Source organism: Triturus cristatus, chromosome 6, assembly GCF_964204655.1.
Source record: "Triturus cristatus chromosome 6, aTriCri1.1, whole genome shotgun sequence".
NCBI lineage: Eukaryota > Metazoa > Chordata > Amphibia > Caudata > Salamandridae > Triturus > Triturus cristatus.
Genome location: NC_140589.1, coordinates 895146469 through 895171150, shown reverse-complemented (window position 1 = coordinate 895171150; position 24682 = coordinate 895146469). Strand labels below are relative to the sequence as shown.

At 46.9% G+C, this 24682-nt stretch overlaps 1 protein-coding gene across 2 annotated transcripts in view; it reads left to right on the top strand.

The window, feature by feature from the left end:
• SCAF8 (SR-related CTD associated factor 8) overlaps nucleotides 1-24682 on the top strand; it is a 1763249-nt gene that overhangs the window by 612361 nt on the left and 1126206 nt on the right. For both annotated transcript variants that reach the window (XR_014963046.1, XM_085611536.1), the window contains exon 14: nucleotides 13838-13938. Coding sequence is in view for 1 of the 2 variants with exons in the window: in XM_085611536.1 (XP_085467662.1) it covers nucleotides 13838-13938 (101 nt within the window). In the remaining variant the exon portion in view is untranslated. The remainder of the gene's footprint in view (nucleotides 1-13837; nucleotides 13939-24682) is intronic.

The following is a 24682-nucleotide window of genomic DNA, read 5'->3' as shown; positions in this document are numbered from 1 at the left end:
CAGCTGTGCATATCCGTAAACGTAATCCTTACCTCCTCTCACCCATCTGCACATAAACAAATACATATTCCTTCACTAAACTGCACAACGTGAAACCTGAAGCACTGTATTCAATCTCGGCTTCCCCCGTTACCAAATTGTATTATTCTAGGCAACTTATTTCACTTTTTTTTTTTTACTTCCACAGCCCAAAGTATAATATATTTCTACACATACATATTTTTCCTCTCAAAATCATGTTCGTTGCCAACCACAGGAAGTCTTTCTTGTCTGGCTCAACGTCCAGAATCTGTGGTCAGCCAGAAATGCTACTTCTGAAGGCAGCCCAAGAAAAAAAGAAAATCTATTAACCCTTCAACACCATGTAATATCCGGACACGTGTTGTCTTTAATTGTACGTAAAATATAGCTTATTTTAAAATAATATGGCTTTTTTGTAAAGCGCACGTTCACTGCGAATGGTATTGTGGCGCAAAATAGCAAATCTTTATTGTTCCCCTAAGTCAATGGTACTCATTTTATCCAACTTGTAAAGATGAAAGGCTGAGGAGACCTAGCAGCATTTGACGTGTGACCATGAAGTCAAACCATGGGTGTAGGTAGCGTGCATTCCACTCCATCATTTTATCTCCCCTCTTCTGTGCACTTCCGTGCAGAAGAAATTGGAAGGGAACAGTCTTAACTTGCTGATTCCAATCTTCTATCTAATGTTCACCATCTGCTCCGACAGTTACATTGCTCTAAGTCTAGTGTCACTAACTTCCTTGGCCACAAGACACAATTTCAAAATGTTCCCTATTAACTAACTGTGTGCTCTTTGTGGCAGCACTTTCTGGATCCGCCCTAGCATTCGGGCTACTGCTTGGGCCTGACTCGGCTGCTGCTGAATTTGGACGCAGGTAGGAGTAAATTATTCTGTACTTAGTTGCTCAGTACTGCAATATTTGGTGTAATCTTCAGTGTGAATTATAATTGGCCATCCAAATAGAGATATTCATATGCATTTGAAACTGAAAGTATCTTCTTTTCTGTCAGGAAACTATATCACTTATATCGATGGCATTTTTAGTCTTTCAACATTGTGGGCCTCAGAATATTGTATGTACTATGTTAAGCCTATGGTATCAAAGGGAATAGCTCCATTTTACCTGGTATTAAATCTTCTACCATTGTGATCTGGGTGGTAAGGGACGGCAGTCCTTGACCTCACCTTATTATGTCACTTTTTCTTTTGTGTGGCTGGTCTATCATTTGACGCTGAGCCAAGTCTAGGGCGCAATAGCAACCAGAAAACGTAAAAAGGTGGCTGTGTGTTGTGGCGAGAAATGAATGCGAAAGCCTTCCTCCCCATCTTTCTACCACTTGACTGAATTTTCGAGTTGGAGTGTTCATTACTAGAAGTCCAAGTACGCCAGCAAGGAGAGGTGAGAAACATGAGGTATGACGGTCAAAGAACTGAATGTACTTCATTCAGGGTATAATGAGTTAAAATAGGGGAGCCTATTTAAAACCGTGCTCAAAAAGACGTAATTAAGAGTCGTGAAGGCAGCTACTTGAAAGCTAGACACAGTATTCACTGGATGCACCGCGCACCAGTTGTGTGGTCTCTAATTGAACCTGTCTCAGTTAAAGTGGGTTTGCTTGGCACGTACCCAGATGTTCTTGCTGATCACTTCTCACTGCAGTGCACAAGAGAAGTACACCATATATAACATCTCCTGTGGTACAACTGTTTAGAGAAAGAGATGAGAAAGGCCCATTAGCCAGATAAGAGAGGGAGAGACGCAAAATGCAGACCGAGAGAAGGAAATAGAGTAAAGCTATTAGAGTACACTGCATGTAACTAAAGAAGGCAGAGAACAAAGGACCATTTTTACAATCAAGAGAAAGAGGTTGAAAGGCGTTGGCAGAATTAAACGTTCAAACAATGCAATGTACATCAAATAAGCAATCAAAATTCAAAACAAATATGAGCTGCCAGACTCAGTCCCATAAACACGTATTTGTGGCACAAAGTGTGAGACGCCAGACGCCTCCTGTCACCAAGTACATACTTCAAAAATATAAATGTGAGGACCTATTTCAACAATTCGGTGTATGATGTTGTGCATTACGTAGTCAGTTGTCTGAAAGTGACTTGTGCTAATTAAATGTGGTGCTGCGCCACATGGGTCAAACGGGGGCTGGGGGTGGGTGGGGGCCAAGTGGTAACTATATAGTTCGAGGCATGTGGGCTGCTGAATTCATATCTGTGCATAGATCGCCGCCTAGTGTTGGGTCCGGATGTTTGCACGTTGTTGTCCTGGAAGAGTCTTCGAAGTATCCTTGGATAGGTGACTCCTCCCATGGACTACAGTGCGCATGGGCATCCTCTCCATCCTCAGATTGTTTTTTTCCGCCATTGGGTTCGGATGTGCTATCTTAGCTCAAGTTAGGAAAAACTTTTGTCGAGGCCACAAGGCCTTTAGTTCGCGTCGGTACTGTTTATCGATCGGGTTTCGATACTTTTTGTTAGTTTACTAACTTTCAGCACCGACTTTGTTCGCATTTGCCTGTCCATCGACTCTACTTCGACGATGGAATCCAGGACGCCATTCAAAAGGTGTCCGGTATGCAATGCGAAGTACCCACACATCGACGTCCATCCGGTGTGCAACAAATGCCTTTCGCCGGACCACGACGAATCGACATGTATGGCCTGTGCCCGGTTCCGTTCAAAGAAGACTCTGCGGAATCGTCGAGCGGCGAGGCTCGAAGCGCAGCACGCGGCACCGGCCCCAGCTGACATCTTCGACGAGGCTGACGACGTCGAAGAAGTAGAAGTCTTACCCTCCAGTCCCGTTTCCGAACACGAACACGAACCCGGATCGGACGAGGCCGACGAGTCACTCTTCCACAGAGGTGAAGACGACACCGAGGTAGGAGACGACGAGGAGGCCTTAGGAGCCGAAGAGAGTAGCTCCGATGATGAACAAGGCCTACCTGTTCAGACCGAAATTTCACCAGCGCCACAGACTATGGCTCCGGTCGAGGGATCGCCTTCGGGCCTTACCCGAGACCTATCACGCAGTCCTTCGGCCCCGCCCTCGGGCCCGGCCTCGGACGTTCAGCGGCAGCCATTACCGCTTAAGCCAGCTGGTTTCCCTTCCACGAAACCGAAACCGAAAGCTGCTCAGGTTCCTACGAAACCGAAACTGAAAGTGGCGCTAGTCGGATCGAGGCCTTCAACACCTTCGACGCCAGCGCACCGGGTCGGCACCGACCGCACCAAGAGAGACTTCGGTGCCGAACTCGAGACGGGCGACATGGGAGTCGACAAACGGAAGAAGGTCATCGGCGCCGACAAACCTGCCCGGTTACCGGCGTCGACGCCACCGACACCGAGGGCCGTCCCGCCTGCTACGCCTCGCAGCACTCCCTCGACGACACCAAAACCTCACGTGTCGAAGACGTCGACGGTGATCTCCGCACCTCGACTCGATGCGCCACGGGCGCAGAAGATATCTGCAGCCGCCTCGACGACCCTGGCGGGGGCCACGACCTCTAAGGCGCCCCGAGTACGGCCTGGCGCGATGCCAGGCTGCAGATCCAAGGACGCCCTCCAGGACCCGTCGGGTTCCGGTTCGGCTCCGGCGGTTTCGTCGGTGCCGACCAGCATTACCTTCGGCTTGCCTCCACCCACAATCCCGAAGGCGTTTCAACTCAGGACACAGGTCACCAAAACTGCGGTTACACCTGTCGAGCCGTCTCCGTCACACGTCATCGACGCCGACACTGGCAGGATGATTCTCCACGGCCGAAGGATAACTTCGGAACCGCCATTGGAGCCTTTCAGGATCCCGCTAAAGAGGAAGCTGCCTGTGGACTCAGAACCTCTCCTGTATGAACCCTTCTATTCACCCTACCAGGATCCACACCGGGCCTCCCCCACACGCTCCGACACGGATGCATTGGGGGACTACTTGGATGAACAAGTCCCCTACCATGTGGACACGGACCCTGATGACCAGCAGGACCCTGACCAAACTTGGGGCGACCCTGCAGACCCCAGTGCACCTCTTGATGCACAGGACACACAACTATATGGGCCAAAAACATCACCCACAGAGGATACTGCGGCGTTCAACGCTCTGATTGAACGTGCGGCAAACAACCATGATGTACAGCTTCACTCTGATATCATCGAAGATGACTTTCTAATGGACACCTTTGCATCCTCAGAAAGACATGTAAAGACTCTGCCAATGTTGAAGGGGGTCCTCAAGCCAGCCACTGACATTTTCAAGGAACCCACCAGGGCACGAGTGATAAACCCCAGGATCGATAAAAAATACAGATCAGCACCTGGGGATCCTACTTACATCAGAGGCCAATTACCACTCGACTCCATCGTTGTGGCGAATGCCCGCAAGAGGGCACACTCGCAGACAACGGGTGACGCTCCTCCCCCGGACAAAGAGTCCAAGGTGCTAGAGACCTCCGGCAAGCGAGTTGCCGCACAAGCTGCAAACATATGGCGCATAGCTAACACTCAAGCGCTCCTCGCTCGCTACGATAGAGCGCACTATGACACACTGGAGCAACTTCTTCAGCACCTCCCTGACCCCTACAAAGAAGGTGCAGAAATCCTTATCAGAGAGGGACAGCTACTCACAAATGCTGCCATTAAATGTGCACTAGACGCTGCAGACACGGCTGCCAGGGCCATCAACACTAGCGTCATCCTACGACGTCACGCCTGGCTACGTATCTCAGGATTCAAGCCTGAGGTACAAAACAATATACTTAATCAGCCCGTCAACCCCGACTTTTTGTTCGGACCTGAGGTTGACACCACCCTCGAGAAGATAAAAAAGGACACGGACACTGCAAAGTCCATGGGCGCCCTACAAACTCAGTCCTTTCGGAGCGGCTCCTTTCGTCGCCCCGGAAACAAGGGGGCAGGTAGAGGACAGGGGTCACAACAAACATATAACAAGGGTAATACGCAGACCACCTACGATAAGAACACCCGAGGTGGCTATCGTGGCTCCAGTACCAAGGGCAGAGGACGTGGCTACGGCAACACCAGGTCCTCCCCCAAGAACAAGCAGTGACGCCCTCTCCCTTCCTCCCGACCACATAACACCTGTCGGGGGAAGGCTACAACGGTTCCTGTCCACGTGGAACTCCATCACCACGGACAGGTGGGTCAAAGATATTATAAAACACGGTTACTGTCTGGAGTTAACTTCCACTCCACCCACAATACCACCAAGAAACCGTCCTATGTCCTCAGAGCACTTAACGCTCTTACAGCAAGAGGTAGAAAGTATGCTTCTAAAAGGCGCTATCGAGCTCGTACCCATCCACGAGCAGGGCACGGGGGTTTACTCCCTCTACTTCTTAATTCCAAAAAAGGACGGGTCGCTCAGGCCTATATTAGACCTGAGACCCCTGAACCAGTACATTCTTTCAGAGCACTTTCACATGCTCACTCTACAGCAAGTCCTTCCGCTTCTCAAGCAGGGAGACTTCCTAGCATCACTGGACCTCAAGGATGCGTACTTCCACATACCCATCCACCCCTCACACAAAAAATACCTCAGGTTTACTGTTCAGGGGCAGCACTATCAGTTCAAAGTCCTTCCCTTCGGCGTGACAACAGCGCCCAGGGTTTTCACGAAGTGCCTAGCTACGGTGGCAGCACACTTACGGAGGCAGCATATACACGTCTACCCCTACCTAGACGACTGGCTCGTTCAAGCGAAGTCGGCCCAGCAATGTGCAAGCCATATGTCCCGCACCATTCACCTTCTTCACAGTCTGGGATTCTCACTAAATTACCCAAAGTCCCATCTCCAGCCCGCACACGTACAACAGTACCTGGGCGCGACTATAGACACTCTGGCGGCCTCAGCTCAGCCAAGTTTAGTGAGGATCAACAGCATACAACTGCTGATCTCCAAGTTCAAACACAATCACTCGCTTCCAGCGCGAGTGTTTATGCAGTTGATAGGCATGATGGCCTCCTGCATCTTCATAGTCCCGCACGCGAGATTACATATGCGCCCACTTCAGGAGTGCCTAGCACGTCAGTGGAATCAGGCTCAAGGACAGTTGAAAGACCTAGTGTTGGTGAGCGGTCGGGCATACAACTCTCTGCATTGGTGGAATCCACAAAACCTTTGCAAGGGGCGACCGTTCCAAGAGCCTGTTCCACAAATAGTACTGACAGCGGACGCGTCTCTCCAGGGATGGGGAGCTCATGTACTACACTACACAGTGCAGGGACTATGGACGACACAATAGAAGAAGATGCACATCAACCTTCTGGAACTGATGGCAATCTTCCTGGCCATGAAGGCTTTCAAAGTACATCTGTGCAACAAGGTCGTGTTGATCCGGACGGACAACATGACCGCAATGTACTACATACAGAAACAGGGAGGGACGCACTCTCCACAGTTGTCTCATCTGGCTCAGAGCATGTGGAAGTGGGCCATTCAGAGGAACATGTTCCTCATGGCGGAACACCTCCCCGGCAAGGACAACCAGATGGCGGATCTGCTCAGCAGACACAGCCACCAGATGCACGAGTGGGAGTTACACCCATCAGTACTCCAACCGTACTTCCAGCAGTGGGGTCACCCAGAGATAGACCTATTCGCGACAAGCGAAAACGCAAAATGCCAAAGCTTCGCCGCCAGATTCCCACATCCGCAGTCGCAGGGCAATGCGATATGGATGAACTGGTCCGGCAGATTTGCGTACGCTTTTCCCCCAGCACCGTTGATACCGCTGGTGGCTCGCAAACTCCGACAACACTCCCTGACACTCGTCCTAGTTGCTCCCACGTGGGCACGCCAGCCGTGGTACACCACCTTCCTCGAACTTTCCGTGGTACCGCATCAAAGGCTGCGGATCAAACCCGCGCATTTGACGCAGAACCATGGAGAGGTTCAGCACCCAGATCCGCAACAGCTGAACCTGGCGATCTGGCTCCTGAAGTCCTAGAGTTTGGCTATCTCAATCTGCCACCTGACTGCATGGACATCATCAAGGAGGCCAGGAGACCTACTACAAGAGCTTGCTATGCAGCCAAATGGAAAAGGTTCGTCATTTATTGCGGTAATAATGACATTAACCCGCTGGACGCATCCATCCACGACATCATATGTTACCTCTTACACCTATACCGATGCAATCTGGCGTACACCTCTATACGTGTCCATTTGACCGCAATATCAGCCTATCTGCAAACCAGGCAGCACCTCTCTCTATTCAGAGTGCCTGCCATCAAAGCATTCTTGGAAGGACTCAAACGAGTCATTCCACCTAGTCACCCACCGGCTCCAATGTGGAACCTCAACTTGGTCCTCACACGCCTGATGGGTCCACCCTTTGAACCTCTACACTCATGCGAGATTCAATTCCTTACCTGGAAAGTAGCCTTCCTGGTAGCGATCACTTCCCTAAGAAGAGTTAGTGAACTCCAGGCACTAACCGTTCAAGAGCCATTTATTCAGGTTCACGCCAACAGGGTCGTACTACGTACCAACCCCAAATTCATGCCCAAAGTAATATCGCAGTTCCACATGAACCAGACTATTGAACTGCCCGTTTTCTTCCAAAACCCACAAACTGTTGCAGAGCGGGCATTACATACACTAGATGTACGGAGGGCCCTCATGTACTACATCGACAGGACTAAACCCTTCAGGAAGACAAAACAACTATTCGTTGCCTTTGCCCCACACCACAAAGGTAACGCCATCTCCAAAGCAGGGATAGCCAGATGGATAGTTAAGTGTATTCAAATCTGTTATCAAAAGGCAAAACGCACATTAACTATTCCACCACGAGCCCACTCAACACGCAAGTTGGGGGCTTCCATGGCCTTCCTAGGAAATATTCCCCTGCATGATATATGCAGAGCAGCCACATGGTCCACTACACACACATTTACAAAACACTATTGCGTAGATGTGCAGTCAAAACAGCAGGCAGCTGTAGGACAGGCTGTTCTCAAAACACTTTTTCAGACCGCTGCAGCTGGCACGGGTAGCCGCCGCCAATAGAGGGCACTGCTATGTATTCTATGCACAGATATGAATTCAGCAGCCCACATGCCTCGAACTGAATATGCTACTTACCAGTATGCATCTGTTCTTGGCATGTAGGGCTGCTGACATTCATATCGCCCTCCCTCCTCCCCGGCGCCTGTCGCAGCTGCAGCTCTCAGAATTATTGCAAGCATGGTCATCACTTTCTGTATCTACTCCATCACTGCCACAATGGCGAAAAACAATCTGAGGATGGAGAGGATGCCCATGCGCACTGTAGTCCATGGGAGGAGTCACCTATCCAAGGATACTTCGAAGACTCTTCCAGGACAACAACGTGCAAACATCCGGACCCAACACTAGGCGGCGATCTATGCACAGATATGAATGTCAGCAGCCCTACATGCCAAGAACAGATGCATACTGGTAAGTAGCATATTCAATACTATTTATTCACAAAAAAAGCAACAGCTTTAATATATAAAAAAAAGTTACAATCTTAGTTATTATTGGTCTCACTAAATACATGAAAGGTCGGTGCGCCAGGTACAGATGCTTAAAAAGACAACCACAATGCATGCCAAAAAGGCCACAATAAAAAGATATTTGGCCATAAAACAATCGCACTTCAGTTATACAAAATGTGAAGCATATTATGTACACGTTTATCTATATATAAAAACCCACAGAACTATTTGCGCATTCTCCTCTGCTGGCCTAAATGCGTACAGAAGGATGTCTTAAAGTAACAGAAAACCACATTGGAAAGCCCTTTGTTCACAAACCATAATCACACAATACTCATGTTGACTGTCTTTGGAAATAAAAATATATACTGACAGTCCCTCGCAAAAGCCGAGGAAGTCTGAGAACTGTTTATCATAAATCCTCATGTGCCAGTCACAAGACATACAGTGGCACATCTTATCCGGGACTCGGAACCGCTCCTGAGTCCGCCAAAAGCTGAGATTTGCATCATGCAAACGCCTTGTCTTCCTACACAGGCGTAAACTCTATCTCCGTTGCACAAAATATATCTATATAATAATAAAGAACCCATAATGTAAGCTCTAAAAAAAATGCTTAAGCTAGCTACAATACAACATCTAATACATCCCGGGAAAAACCATTTCCTTCTCTTCTTATAAAAGAGGCAACCGTAACACAAGAGGAAATCGTTACTCTGTTAGCTAGACAGATATGCATTCCTTCTTCTTTCTCAGGACTATTGACTGAAAGAAATCTCTCATCCCTGTCGATCCTTACAACTGGACAGAGGTATACCGTATCTCTATAACAAAATAAACATAATTGAACACTGAAAGATGCTAGATGCAATCTTCTCTTCCCTTCCCTGTCAGTTCTTGTGACTAGGCAGAGGCCCCTCCCTGCTTTCTGAGAGGCACATTAACAACGTATGTCTATTTATAAAAAGAAAAACACATAATTCAAACAACTTCCTAACGTCACTCCTTTGGCTCAGTCCACTACACCGCACTTGTTTCCTCAGCTTGGGAATGGTCTTTTAATAAGCGAGACTAGCTAGACAGGAAAACTGAATTAACAAATACAGATGTCCCCCGGCCGCTCCTCGAAGACTGTTCCCAAGAGACACAGAACATCAGGCAGCAATGACTTACCCGAGCGCTGTTCTCTGTGGTCCAGTCAAGAAAAGAGGCACGGAGGGTAGTCTTCTGCCGGGCTCCCAGTGGGGTCTCCTGTCATCAGCTAGTACTGCTTATCACGTCGAGGTCACCACATGTTCGAGGAAGTTATTTAGGGGCAAAAGGGGCACCTCAACTTGAGGCGGGGTGCCTCGGAACGCTCACACTGAAAATGAAGGAAACAGAAATGTGAGTCATGGAAACTAAGCAAAAAGGTTTAACAGATTTATTTAGAAGGTGCAACTTCAAGTAACTTCAAGAAAAAGGCATAAAAATACAAATATAGTGACTTCGCATTCACATGAATCAGAAGGCATTTCTACATGGAAGCATTGAACTTATTTGGAGAGAGACACTTCAGAAAACCTCAGACACATTTATAAATGCATTATGAAAAACATAAGTTAAATCAAGGAAAATGTTCTCAGAATGCAAAACACACTTGATCTAAAATACGGAGAATACTCATGTACCTACCTAAAACCTAAAAGAAAGCAGCTTTGCAAGTGTAATATAAGCTTTAAATTGTCAATAAGAAAACACCAATTTAGAGACAAAATAGCATGGAAAAGTAGCATATACAGCAAATATATTGGCAAGTTAAATTGTATCTTAAAAACAAAAAACAAGAGCTCTTGAGGAGCACCCACACCCGCCTGCCATCTACTAACAGATGGGTGGGGTAGTCCGCCGAGAACTGTGTGGACTTCCCTTTTATACCCTTTAAGGCTATGAGAAGCACCTACAGTAACGTCATCTCACACCACTTCTACCTACGTCACTTATACCATGGTTCGCACATTTATCAGACGTTGTGTCTATCCTACTAAATGCGGAACGTAGACTAGGTGAAGGGTTATATTCTCAGGCCAAGCGCTCGTCGTAAATTGCATAGGGCAAGTAGAAAATATGTAATGCAAAGGAATGAAATATATATATTTATCTAAATAAGTGTCTGGGTTGCCACATTCATCACCCCGGTCTGACTGGGACGGACGGTTGTGCGGTGGGAACTTCTCTATTCTCATGTACAGACCCAGGATGTGATGTGCTATATGTCGACAGAATAGAGAGACCGTGAACTCTGCGCCAGTGAACTTCGCACAAGGGTAGGGTGGGGGCTCTTTAATTTGGAGCAGGAGGCTTCGCTGAGAGAGGCTGGCTGTGATTCTTGGTCAGACGAGCCTAGAGCCTGCTGTTCAGTAAAATGGGTACAGAGCTCCGGTCAATTTAACAAAAGGCTTACAAATTAGCTGGCAGGGCCTACGTAGGGGTTTATACTTCGGGTGTAGGCAGAACGGGCCTGGGGTACCCTATGATAAAAAATAGACCCTCTCTCATTTTAATGATTTTATAACTTTTGTTACTGTGGTTCTGTCCATATTTATTGTGAGGCGAGCATGCACGGCTCGAATCCCGTTAGGGGTGCAAATGTTTTTATACTCCTTTTGTTGGTTGGCTTCTGACACAGATTTGTCATACTAACATGGGTATTTAATTCCCATGGCTTAAAAGTCTTGGGACTTACTTAACAGTGGTTCCTTCTGTGAGTTTGTATGTGGTAGAGTGTGTTATTGGTCACCTAAATTATTATAAATGGCTGGTCTTTTTCTCTTGTTCTGGACCGGTGTCAGTTCGCAGACTTTCCACCTGGATGGTATGGCTTTGTCATTTAATTCTAAAGTAAGGAATCTGCGGCTCGATTTCTCTATCAGATGAACAAGTTTTGCAGTGTGAATCTTTCTGGATTCACTATGCTGTGCATTATTCCGTGATCTTGTTGTTTGGTCCGGATTCGTAGTCTTTTCTTTGTTTTTTTTTTGTAGCCCAGGTGGGCGGCGACGAAACCACCATTTGGTGCACCTCCCGTGACATAGGCACTTACTATATGTGGCTTTACGTTTTGAGCGCGGAGAATAGTCGTAGAAGAAACTGATGTCGGCGAGGGAATTATATGGACTCTGGTGTCACATCCGGTGGACGCCGCCGATACGGAGTTGCGCTGCGCCCTCTACCGACGTACTATGGGAAACAATATCCCAGATCCATTCTCATGCCTGGAGAAGATTCTAAATTAAGGAATCTGTGGCTAGAGCCTGTTAACAGGACGTGCGTTACCAAAGGTAAGTAACCTGTTCATTTAGGTGTCCGTCTGACACCAGGAAATCAGATCAAGTCAAGGCTTCGACTACTGGGAACCAAGGAAGACGAAGAAAAGCTGACAGAGCAAGAACAGAGGGCCTGCACCAAAGATTGACGCCAAACCCTGCCAGGCTGCTTGTACTTTGCCAATCGCCGAGGCTGACTTCACAAAAAACTGAGCAGCCTCCCTAAACCTTTGGAGGACCATTCAGCATCTCAACAAACAGGAATGGAGGAGCCATCTCCCTACAACAGCAGGCACCGACTGCAGCTGCCTGATCCCGCTTTCTGTCGACATCTGGGCCCACCGATGGAGCAGTACCCCAGCTAAAGGTCATCGTGCTCCAGGACGTCAGATCCTTCTCCCTACCGAATTTGGAGACGCCAGGACCCCCAGGATCTGCCTTGCACTAATACTCTGGGTACCAGAGCAGTTGCCGCAACCAAGGCTTGTTGCATGTCCAGTACGGACTTCGTTCTACAGTGGGGGGACGTCAAGTTCCACGAGGCCAGCACCAAAAATGGCCTTGCTGCCCTGTTTGCCCTCCTTCACCAGGTTTCCGACACAGAATGAGTGCCTTTGACAGCACAGCCCCGCCGTACAAAGCATGTATTACTTCTATCCCAACAGCCTGAGCCCAAGGAAACTGATGGTGTCCCTGTCTCCTAGAGACCCTCCAGAGCTGACCCCCCCCCCCCCCCCATTAGGCTCAGCTGGACTGGTCCCCCCCCCCCCCCCGTCCCCGCTTGCAGCCTTTTTGTTACAGGTGCTTTCTCTCATAGACTTTCATGTGTAGTGTTTGAGGCTGCCACCACGACCAGCTGCTCTGCACATGTGCACGCCTGTGCTGAAGAAATTAGACCACTAGAGGTTTCCTAGACCTTGGTCCCCGCTTACATTAAGTTCAGAAGAACAGTTTTGTATGTTGTTTGCAAGTAACCATATGCAGTGCATGTTTTTCCCATAGGACAACATTTCCCCTTTCGAGGCTGATATCTCAAATTACAAAGCTCTTGGTGTCTAAAAGTCTATAAAAAATTTATTTTTCTAAATTAGTCTCGTATTTCATCTTGTGTGTGTGTCATTTATTGACTCCAATGTGTACAACATATGCTTAACACTACCCTCTGATAAGCTTCAACTGCTTGCCCACACAACCACAAAATAGAGCATTTGTTATTATTAATTTAAGCCCTGTAAGCCAATAAGGTTCGTTTGGACTTTTCCCGTAGTTTTCCTCCTTTTGGTACACCACATAAAAAGCCAACTTCCTACAGCCAGGATCCTAAGTCTCTGATCGAAAAAGGGTGAAGCAATGCTGCTGATGGGCGTGAAGCGATACTGTTGGAATGTACTTCCTAAAAGTAGCAATATCTGTTTTCCATCCTTTTAAGACTTTGGTCTGTGTAGATGCATTGGCCTCCTTTCGTCTCACTTTTGTTTAAAGTTATTCCTGTAAGTTTTCTTACTGTAGTAAAGTTATTGACTGTAAATTGCCCAATACTGTTCAAAATTCTTTACATTTTTTAATTGGATTTTCTAAAGAAAAGTATGTCTTTATAATTTGTAAACCTCTCTGGGGTTCCTCATGCAAACAGGACTGTTACGTGTTTATTTCAGTAGAGATTTCCCTGAAAAAACTGATTATAGGTATCTTTCCACATTTTCTGATTGGCAGTACTCGTTGTAGCTCTGTCTTTTTGCCATCTTCCACAAATTAATGTGAAATACTTAAATTGAGTAATAATCTTGTCTGCTAACACTAGCCCCTTGTTTTAGGTCCCAATAATGAACTCCTCTCCCTTTCCTAGATGACACATTTTTTTTTAGGAAGATACTATATATAAGCACATATAATTTTAAAGTACACATTAATGTTGAGTTAAGCACCACTCTCTTTACAAACGTATAACTTCTACTTATAGGAAGGAAGTATAAAATGTGCACCACGTTTTTAATGATTGACTTATGTTTTTGTCTTCTAGTTTGTAGTACAACGCTCTGGGTTGGCCAGGTGGACAGGAAGGTCACACAGCAAGATTTGACAAATGTCTTTGAAGAATTTGGCCAGATTGAGTCAATTAACGTAAGTAAGATTTTCATTCTCATTTTAAAACCCCTGCATTACATATCTTACACGCAGCTCTCAACCACTTGTAAGTTAAAATTAGAATATAGAATGCTTGGCACACCCTTTCCATACTGGAATTCTATATTGATCACACATTTTTTGTATTTCCCGATCATTTTTACATTACATTTAATTATGTTCAGTCTTCTCCACTTGCTTTCACTGGAAAATGTCCTCTTTACATTTGCCACCCAGCTTACTGCTTTAAAATCTGAACACACATTATGCAAATGATAGAACAAATATATGAGTTTCGCAGTTCGAATCTTTGCTGAAGTCACATGCTGTGCATTATTCTACCATCCAGTGGTTAGGTCCAGAATTCTCCTTTGCAATCTGTTTTTAATTTTTTTGGTGGGCATCGTCGAAGGCCACTTGGTGATATACCCTTCCCCATGTGAAGTTAGATGTAGGCCCTGGTGCGTGGTCGCTATCTTCAGATTCTTTTTTTTTTTCTGCCTCTGGGTCTTGAAATGAGACATGAGCTTCAACCGTTGAAAAGACGCAATGATAGGATCGTCTATGGAAAATTTAGGAAAACAAGGACACTTATGTGGGAAGACTGATGAAATCTGAGAGAGTACTGCTGGGACTGTGTTAATGCTGGCAGACAATACGAAAGACTGCATGGTCGGAGAATGTGCATCATGGTAGCAGGATGCTTCAGGGAAGATGGACTAGTTTTAGATTTTGTCTGAGGTACTTTCACTGGTTTGCACAGAAAGACAAAGAAGTTTGCTACCTTTGCACAGTGCCGAGAGTTGTGAGGCCTGATTATCAGATTTAAACAAAACGTTGGAGAGAAATAACGGTGGGCACACTTAGCCATGATAAAGCATATTTAGACTTCACTAAGGGACATCTGCCTATTGAGCGATAATAACACAAAAGAGACTGAGCTTACACAAGAAGAAGGCTGTGACACTAAACATGGCACCATAGACCTTGAGAGACTTAATGTGTCAAGGACAAAGTTGAAGGAAGGCGAGGTCAAGAAATGGCAGCAGCTAACATAGCGCATGCTCTGGGGCTAAGCCTACAAAAATGGACTTGAAGTGTCATCAGAAGCAACTGATAGCTGAAAGAGACTATTAGTAAAGATTCCTTACCTCAGAATGACCCCCAGGCTTCAGACTGGATCCGGAAAAATTTTCTCTTTGCAGTACCCCTGTGTGTCAGTAGGTGGCGTCGGTCGACTCCGCATCCGTCGTGGTCACCGGGATGATGTTGCAACGTCTACTTAGACGCCGCCCCTGCGTAACTGCTTAACCTGCTCCTGCTCCAACCCGGCATCTCTTGTGGCCAGCAACCTCACTAACCCCGGAGGACCTGGCTTCCTTTTGGCTCTAAGCCCCTGGGACTCCCAAGAGTAGAGGCTCTACTCAAAACCTATCTCTAATCCCCGGCAGCAGCCCGGAACCGCGAACCCAGCGCACTCTGCACCAGCCAAGCCGGAGTGAACAAAGACCCTGAGGACGACCCCACGGCGACTGTGACCCCAAGTCCGGCATCCAAGGACCTCCCTCGACACTCCTGAAGAAGCCTGCAGCCTCAGAACAAGGTGCCCCCCCCCAACCGCGATCAACAGAGGGTAAGATTTCCCGACACCAAAAGGCACCCCTGCACGCGGCGACCCACGGCCCCCTGTGCCCAATCCCGGGATACCTATCTATCCTCCAACTACCCAACTTACCTCTCGAAGTGGTGGTGGCACCTGAAGAGTCCTCGTCCCCGAGCTTGCAGTCTTTTTCTAAACCGGAGATTTCCCATTGAAATCAATTGAGCGCCCGAAGGCTTAAAAGCACTCTGCACCCAGTGACCCTGGCAGTGAAAACTCTACACCTACCTACTTCCCCACTTGCCCTGAGTAAGTGACCAGGAGCCCAGCTCCCACAGCCGCGTGGCTTGCCAGTCAGCAGCCACCAACCAAGGCCCCCCTATCCCTCATAGGATAACATTGGGCCTAACTCTCTCTGCACCCGGCCGCCACAGAGCCGCTGAGGGTGAACCAACTTTACCTACCTGACCTGGGGGACCCCTGAGTTTATGCCCAGAACCTCAACTCTGCCAGTCGAGTACTTACCCTTAAACCGCAAACTCTATTTTCCTCATAGGGTAACATTGACTGGCTTTTCCTGAAATTTCTTCTAAGTGTGGACTTTTCAAATCTTAAAATATTCACCAAAAATCAGTCGAGTAACGAAAACGAAATTACTCACCTGCTCTTAGGTGAACTCCCAGTGCTGGATCTTGGTGCCCAGCACTGACTCTGAAAAATACTTATAACTGTACTTACCCTTAACTCAATTTTCTTCCATAGGAAACCATTGACTGTTTTTCTTTGAAATGTCTTCTAAGTGTCGATTTCTGCAATCTTTAAATATTCTTCAAAAATCGTATAATATCTGAAAACGTAATTACTTACCTGTTTTGGATAAAGGTACCAGTACGGAGTCTAGGCACCCAGTACTGGATTACAAAAGTAACGAGAACCTACTGTACCTGTAACCTGAATTTTCCTCCATAGGGAATCATTGCCGGTTTCCTTTGAAATATTTTCTGTCAACTTTTAAAACAGGTAAATATTGTTTAAAAATCATTACAGTACTTAAGTCGACTTTCATCACTTGATACCGAGTACTGACCCAGGACTGAATCTAGGATCCAGTCCTGGAATTCCAAAAGCAATCTAAAAAGTAATCTGTTGCAAATAACTTGAATTTACCATTGAGCTCAATGCATTGTGTTTAAAAATAGAGTTGCCTACTGCAACCACTTGTAACTGTTTACAAAAGTCTATTGCACATTGCAAAAGTATTTATCTGAAACATCTCATGATGAGAAAGTATATTTTAAATCGAAGTGTTGGTTCTAAAATAAAACAAGCATATATTTTTTATATATAAACCATTGGCCTAGAGTTCAGTTATTGAGTGTGTGAGACCATTTTCTGGCTGAGTGTGTACAACAAATGCTTTACACTGTCCTCTGATACTGCCTTACTGCTCGACCAAGCTAATCTGTACAGTAATTTCAATACCTTGACTTAACCTGTATTTTAAGCAACTATATTGTAGATAGCTGGCTCTGTATGTACCATACCAAAGTGAGGTATAGTGTGCACAGAGTCCAGTGGGTCCTCTAACGTAGGCAGAGGTCAAGTTAGATAGCACCTCACTCTCTATTTGTGGTACTGTGGTCGAGCAGTAAGGCAGTATCAGAGGACAGTGTTAAGCATTTGTTGTATACACTCAGTCAGCAAATGAATTCACACACTCAAAAACTGAACTTCAGACCAATTGTTTTGTATGAAAAATCTTCTTTTAGGTATTTTATGTCCAAGAACCAAGCAAACCTGGAACAGGTAAGTAATAAGTACTTTGCAGTAAATATACAGATTGTAACACAGTTTGGATTGCAATTGTAAACGTACTTTTATTTGATTACAGTAGTGTTACTGACAACGCAATGCTTTTCAGAATACAGTATAGGTATTTTGAATGGGATTTTCAGGTAAGTTACTTTTGGATAACTTTTATTACTCAGAGTAGTATACCTGGATACTACTCTGGGACATTTCCTGTAATCGCTTACGTCGATGACACCTCGAGGACTGGGAAAAAAGCGAGTCCTCCATCTCTGACGCCAAACATTGCCTGACTGCAGTTTTCAGATGGTTGGCGGCGGCCAAATTGAAATGTAATGAGGAGAAATCCGAAATCCTCTTATTTGGAAAGTTTCCCTCTAGCTTTAGAGAATCACTCTGGCTGCCCGACTCTGTTCTTCCTGCTTCCTCAGGGAACCCTGTCAAGAATTTAGTGATTCGGTTTGAGGGGAACCTCCTGTTCGCGACCCAGATCAAGAAGTTGGCAGGGACCTGCTTTAAACTTTTAAAAACTCTTAGGAAGTTCCTCCCACTCCTTCCTCAGGCAACCAAGGAGACAGCCATATGAGCCCTCATTCTTTCTCTGTTGGACTACACCAATGCTCTATATGTTGGCGTCCCGGGTTATCTACTCCACAAATTGCAAGTGGTGCAGAATGCGGCTGCCAGGCTTCTCCTGAACATCTTGGCCAGGTGTAGTGTGAGACATCATCTTCGCACTCTACACTGGCTGCCTGGTACTGAGAGGGTTTGGTTCAAGTCCTTAGTTATCGCCCACCGCGCTCTGTATGCCACAGGGCCAGGCTATCTGCGGAAACAGTTCTTCTTTTACACCCCCGCAACACACCTGCGCTCCTCCTCCCAATCTCTGGCTCAAGTCCCACGTTTTCTTTTGCAAAGGACGGGTGGTAGTTCGCTGGCTGTTAAGGCCGCCTTTGGTTGGAAGTATTTTCCCCTCGTACTCCGATGTACTGAGGACTTTAGTCTCTTCACAAAAAAAAAGAAAACCTGAAGACACCCTTATTTCTCTAATTTTGGCTCCCCTTCACTCTCTTAAGGCTCGTATCTGTGCGCGTTAAAAGTGAAAATAACATAACATAAACAGGTAAGTAAAATCGTTTTTATTAAACAGTACAATTTTAAAGAATTTCTTTAGGTTTTCAAACTCCACACTTAGAAACTTTTCACAGTAAAAACAGTCAATGTTATCCTATGGAGGAAAATATTGTTATTGGTTTTGAGGTAAGTATTTGGTAGTAGGAGTTGAGATTCTGGGGGTAGATTAGGGGTCCCCCAGGGTCAAAGATGCACTCTACTTACAACCTCAACGGTACTAGGGCGGCCGGGTGCAGAGTACTGAGACCCCAATGTTATCCAATGGGGTATAGAGGGCCTCTGGTTGGTGGGAAAGCAAAGTAACACCAAAGGTGCACCCTCAGCTGCACTAGGGCTGCTGGGTGCGGTTTCGACGTTGGGTGCCCTGTTTTCAATGGGGAACCTCCGGTTTGCAAAGGCACTGCAGGCTTGGGGACGAAGGACTTCTGGGTACGACCACCACTGCGAGAGGTAAGTTGGGAAGTTAGGGGTTGGTTAGGCACAGTTTGTTTGTGCACCCAAGGCCGTGGGGTGTCTGGTGCAGGGGCGCCTTTTGGGGTCGGATCTTCTTACCAGCTTGTGGTCGCGGTTGGGGGGACCTTCTGGATTTAGGCTGCAGGTGTCTGCTGAAGGCTTGAGGCAGTTAAGGAGTCGCTGGATCTCCGATCAGGATCGCCGGGGGAACTCCTCGTGGTGTTTGCCCACTCAAGCTCAGGCCGTGGACGGCGGGTCAGATTGGGGCGGATTCGCAGTGTCCGGCCGGAGCCAGAGTTTGCAGATGAACAAATCCGGTGTTAACGGGAGACAAAGTCTTTGTGCTTGAAGGCAGGCAGGTGCTCCGGGGTTTTCGAGGTTGCTGGCTGCAGGACACACTGGGCTTTCGCAGGAGCAGGTTCGAGGGGGAGACAGGCTGGTAGGGCTGGGCCAAGTCAGTGGGCGTCTTCCTTTTGTTTGCTGCTACACGGCTGTTCGGTCCTTCTTCTTGTAGTTTCTTCTCGTCTGAGGAAGCAATGTTCAGGGGTGCCCCTAAATACTAGATTTAGGGGCGTTACAGGTAGGTAAAAGGCAGGGACCAATGGGTCCCTTCCCTGGGGTGGGTACACCCCCTATTATGCCACCCTTCAGTGGGAGAGGGGCATGAGCCTGTCCCTGGTTGGATGAGCCCCCCCCCATCTGCAAGATGGCGGGGACTGAGAGTTGTGCTTCACCTCACCTCCCCCACTTGAGGTGTGAAGTTGGCTGAGGTGGGTACACATCTCTTCCTCACTTGGTTTTCCCGCCGGTTCTCCTGCCCAGAGCTGCAAGTGGCCTGGGGAAATTCACAAAGGCGGCAAGCCTTTGAAGCTTTCCCTTAATAAACCCTGCCCATCCTGGGGGAGGAGGCTTGGCACCTTGTCCCAGGATGTGTATTGTTTCAGGCCCCAGAGAGCAGCAGGCTCTCAACCCAGGGGTCCAGAAACATGTCTGGTGGTGGCAGCTGAAAGCAGCCACTCAACCTGGACATTAGTGGTATGTTAGTTTCGCAACTCTAAGATGCCCTCTGTGTGTATTTGTCATAGTGTGGGTTTAATGTGCTGAGAAGTTTGATACCAAACTTCTCTTTTTTTCAGTGAAGCCATTATGGTGCTGTGACGTTCGTAATGTCAAACTCCCTGCACCATATACTCTTAATGGCAGCACTGCACTTACAATGTCTAAGAATGGCCTTAGACACTGTAGGGATACAGGGCTCATGCATCTGTACCCTCACCACTGGTATAGTGCACCCAGCTAGAGGGGTGACTGATCTATGCCAGGGCAGTGGGTTGTAGGCATGGCTCACAGAGATGTGTGCCATGTCGACTCTTCACTTTGTTCTGCGCCAAAACACGCAGCCTGCAAAGGCAGTGTGTGAGTGTAAGGGCGGCGCCTTGCGGATTACTGGCACCTCTGCTTAGTATGTTACCTGCACTCGGTAAAATCCTTTATTATTTAAACCGGGCATGGGCGCGGAAGCGCGCAGCGGCGCGCCAAAGGCAAGCCAGTCTGCACCCGTCCGCGTCTGACCGCCAGCACCTCTGTTCTTTTTAAGGTAAAATTGCTTCCCTTCGTTTTAAATCCAACCCCTTCCTAGAATTACCCGGCCTGCCACCCCCAATATGACTATCCTAAAATACTCGAGGAAGGAACTCATAGAAATAAATACTTTCACTCCTTTCAACTCAGACCATCATGTAGCGAGTCTTAGCATAGCCCCAAACACTCCTCACACAATTAGACCTGAAGAGGTTGCCCCACCTCGCATTACAGATTCACGAACGCACCGGCAACCTAGTGCGATCTATCTGAATGCTCGCTCTATTCCCAAGCACTCCATGGAGCTATGGACCCTTCTAGATCAAGAGGCTCCAGAGATCTGTTTAATTAAAGAGACCTGGCTTCATGAACACGCCCTGCCAGACATACATGTCGCTTTCCCCCCCCCCCAATACAAAATCATGAGAGCAGACAGGATTCAGACAAAGGGAGGTGGTTAGTTAATAGCCACCACTGGCGACCTTGATCTAACTTTCTTGGAAGTCCATGTCGAAAGCCACCTAGAAATCTGTATTTTTAAAATTAAGGGTTGCCATTATGGATCCTGGAGGGGGGCTTTGGTGTATCGTCCCCCCGGATCCAAAGGCAACTTCCCAGAGAAACTATTGGAACTTTTAGCTCCTCACGCTCTGGCATCAGACAATTTTCTTTTGGTCGGGGATTTCAACTATCATATTGATGCACTGTGTAACCCAGACGTAGAAAAGTTGATTTCTAACATGAGTATTCTAGGCCTTACTCAACTGGTGCATGAACCCACTCACACGGCTGGTCACACTCTGGACCTTCTTTTTACCAATCGGCCCGAGACGACTGTACTATCCCCTGTTCCACTACTATGGACCGATCACTACCTTTTAAATTTTTTAATTCCAAATATGTTACAAAAAAAAAAAGCCCTTTGAAACTGATCTTTCTTGGCGAAGACCTTGCCTCTCTTCTTAGAACACTTCCCCCGCAACCTAATTAGCTCCGACCAAAATGTAAATCAGACACTACACACCCTGGAGGAAGCAGTCTTAACTGTACTGGACACAATTGTCCCGCCGGCATTGGTAAAGACCAAGATAAGAACTACCCCATGGTTTACGGATCAGCTTAGAGTCACAAAGACTACGTGTCGTGTAGCGGAACGTAAATGGCATAAAAGTAAATGCTCTGAGGACCGCACCATTTATAAAGAAGCTCACCAAAGCTACATGTTGGAAATTAAAATGGCAAAGAAATTGTTCCTAACTAACAGGATAAATAAGGCAGGCAATTCTACTAAGGAGCTTTATAAGGTCCTGAAGGAATTTACTATCCCGAGGAACCTGCCGTCCGTACCCGTTTCACAACATTGGGTCGACTCCCTTTCCAACTTCTTTGAAGAAAAAACTCTTACCATCCACCAATCCTTGACTTTTAATGTCAATAGTTTGGATCCAGTCAACGAGCCCGATGCCCACACGGCCCCGTCCCATCTATTTGATGAATTTACTAAGGTTGATCCCAAATCAGTCCTCAAGGCCTTGCAAAAGATAAAATCGGATTCCCCCAGTGATTTGATCCCTCCAAAACTATTTGTAACGATTTCCCCTGCATTGGTCGATAACATTACAGATCTTTTTAACAAATCACTATCAGAAGCTGTTTTTCCTATAAGATGGAAGACCGCCCGCGTGAAGCCCATTTTGAAAAAGCCCACGGCCGACCCAAAACTTCTCTCCAACTATCGTCCAATCTCTCTACTCCCCTATTTTGGGAAAGTATTGGAATCTCTTGTTAATCAGCAACTTGTTGCTCATTTGGAGAGTTACAATTTATTAGACCCCTCACAGTCTGGGTTTAGAGCAGCTCACAGCACTGAGACGGCACTGGTCGAGGTCACAGACAACATCAGGCGGGCTCTGGATAGACATCAGTCTGTTATTCTCGTGCTCCTCGACCTGTCTGCCGCATTTGACACCATCTCTCACGGCACTTTAATACATCGGCTGTGGGAGATTGGTGTCAGTGGCAAGGCCCTGAATTGGTTCAGAAGCTATCTCTCAGACCGTAACACCATTGTTCAGTCGAGACTCAGTATCTCCCCTACAAGATCTGTCACGATGGGTGTTCCACAGGGTTCCATTCTGAGTCCTACTCTCTTTAATCTTTATATGACTCCACTGGCCCCAGTGATTAGAGCATACGGATTTGATGTCATATCGTATGCCGATCACACTCAGATCATAGTCACACTGGGTCCTGACCCGAATAAAACCATGGTGCGTTTTAACAACTGTATGTCCCACATTAACAGGTGGATGAAAAGTAACCATCTCCAACTGAACGGTACAAAGTCCGAGATCATGCTTTTTGGGAAAGCACCAGAACACTGGTCTCCAGAATGGTGGCCCGTCGACCTTGGCGCCTGTCCTGTCCCCAAAGAGGTGGTTCGCAATCTGGGCTTTTACATGGACAATCAACTGTCCATGAGGGCCCAGGTAAATTGTCAGTTCATGTTTCGGAATAATGCGCACACTGCGGAAAGTTTTTAAATGGATCCCCTTGGAAGCCAGAAAACCGTTGCTTCAGGGTTTGATCACTAGCCGGATGGACTATGGTAACACACTTCTACAGTCCATCAATGAAACCTTTTTAAACCAACTCCAGACTCTACAAAACATGGCGGCCAAATTGATCCTGAACCTCCCTCACCGAACTTCTTCTGCTCCATGTCGTAGAGCCCTACACTGGCTCCCAGTGAGAAAGCGCATTTTCTTTAAGGTCTTTTGCCTTACGCATAAATAACTTTACGAGAAGAAACCACAATACTGGTCCAGAAAACTCTGCTGGTACAAGCCTCAGAGGGCATTGAGGTCCAGCACCAAGTCCTTGCTTACCCACTTCAGAATATACACCACCAGACAAGGTGGTAGATCTTTTTCCTATTTAGCCCCGGCTTCCTGGAATAAATTGCCCGTTGACCTACGATCCACCCCCACTCTTAGTTGCTTTCCAAATCAGCTTAAGACATGGTTGTTCGATCAGTAATCTTCCCCAGTTCATCCGCTTCCAGTTGCTGCAAGCGCCATGAGACTCTTCGGAGTGATATGTTTTGCGCTATAGAAGTGCCTATGACTTGACTTGACTAAGGGTACAGGACCTCTAAGGGTGGCACGATAAGTGCTGCAGCCCTTAGAGGCCTTTTTTTATCACAGTGCCCTGGGTACCTGTGGTACCATTTACCAGGGGCTGTGGCCAGAGATGCCAATTGGGTTTAGGCTTCAATGCAGTTTTGGGGAAAGAACATAAGCCCTGGTTACCTCAGGATCCCAGGGCACACTCAGTCAAAGCACATCAGCAATTCAGCAAAAAGTAGGGGCAACCATGGAGAAAGAGGGCACCCTCTCACACATAAACTTGCATTCCCTTTTAACACTGCATAATATTTTGCAAAGCATTTATTTCACTTACCTGTGCCAAGCTTGGCTTGGTTCTAGAAATAAAATAGCTTAATATTGTTATATAAACAAAATTGGAGTGTGACATCATTTGCTGAGTGAGCGTGTTCAACAAATGCTTAACTCTACCCTCTGATAAAGCCTATCTGAAAGAGACTATTAGGTTTAGATTCCTTACCCTAAGGCGTCAGACTGGATCTGGAGAATTTTTCTTCAGCAGTACCCCTGCGCGTCGGTAGTTGGTGTCAGTCGACTCTGCGTTCATCATTGGCGTTGTGATCGCCGGAATGACATTGCGGTATCTACTTAGACGCCACCCTGTGCGCTGACTTTAGTTGTTTCTTTTTCCGCGCCAGCCAGGGCAGATCCGGCGAGAGCGGTACCCTTAGTCATCTTTTGACTAGTGATTTTTTGACATTTGTTAACCTCTTTTTCGAGTTGTTCGACTTCTGGTGCACGTAGGGATGTCCCATTGTCGGACCGGCTTCAAGCCTTGTGACTCTTCTCACAAGTTGATATCAGTCACGGACCCGCACCTCGTGTGCCGTTATTTTGGTATAGTATATACAGAGCCAGCTTCCTATTGTAAGGTGCGATCTACTTTTACTTCTGCCTACCTTTGGAGTTCCTCTGGACTCTGTGCACACTATACCTAATTTTGGTATAGTATATAGAGAGCCAGCTTCCTACAGGCACCTATATAGGGACTGTGCAT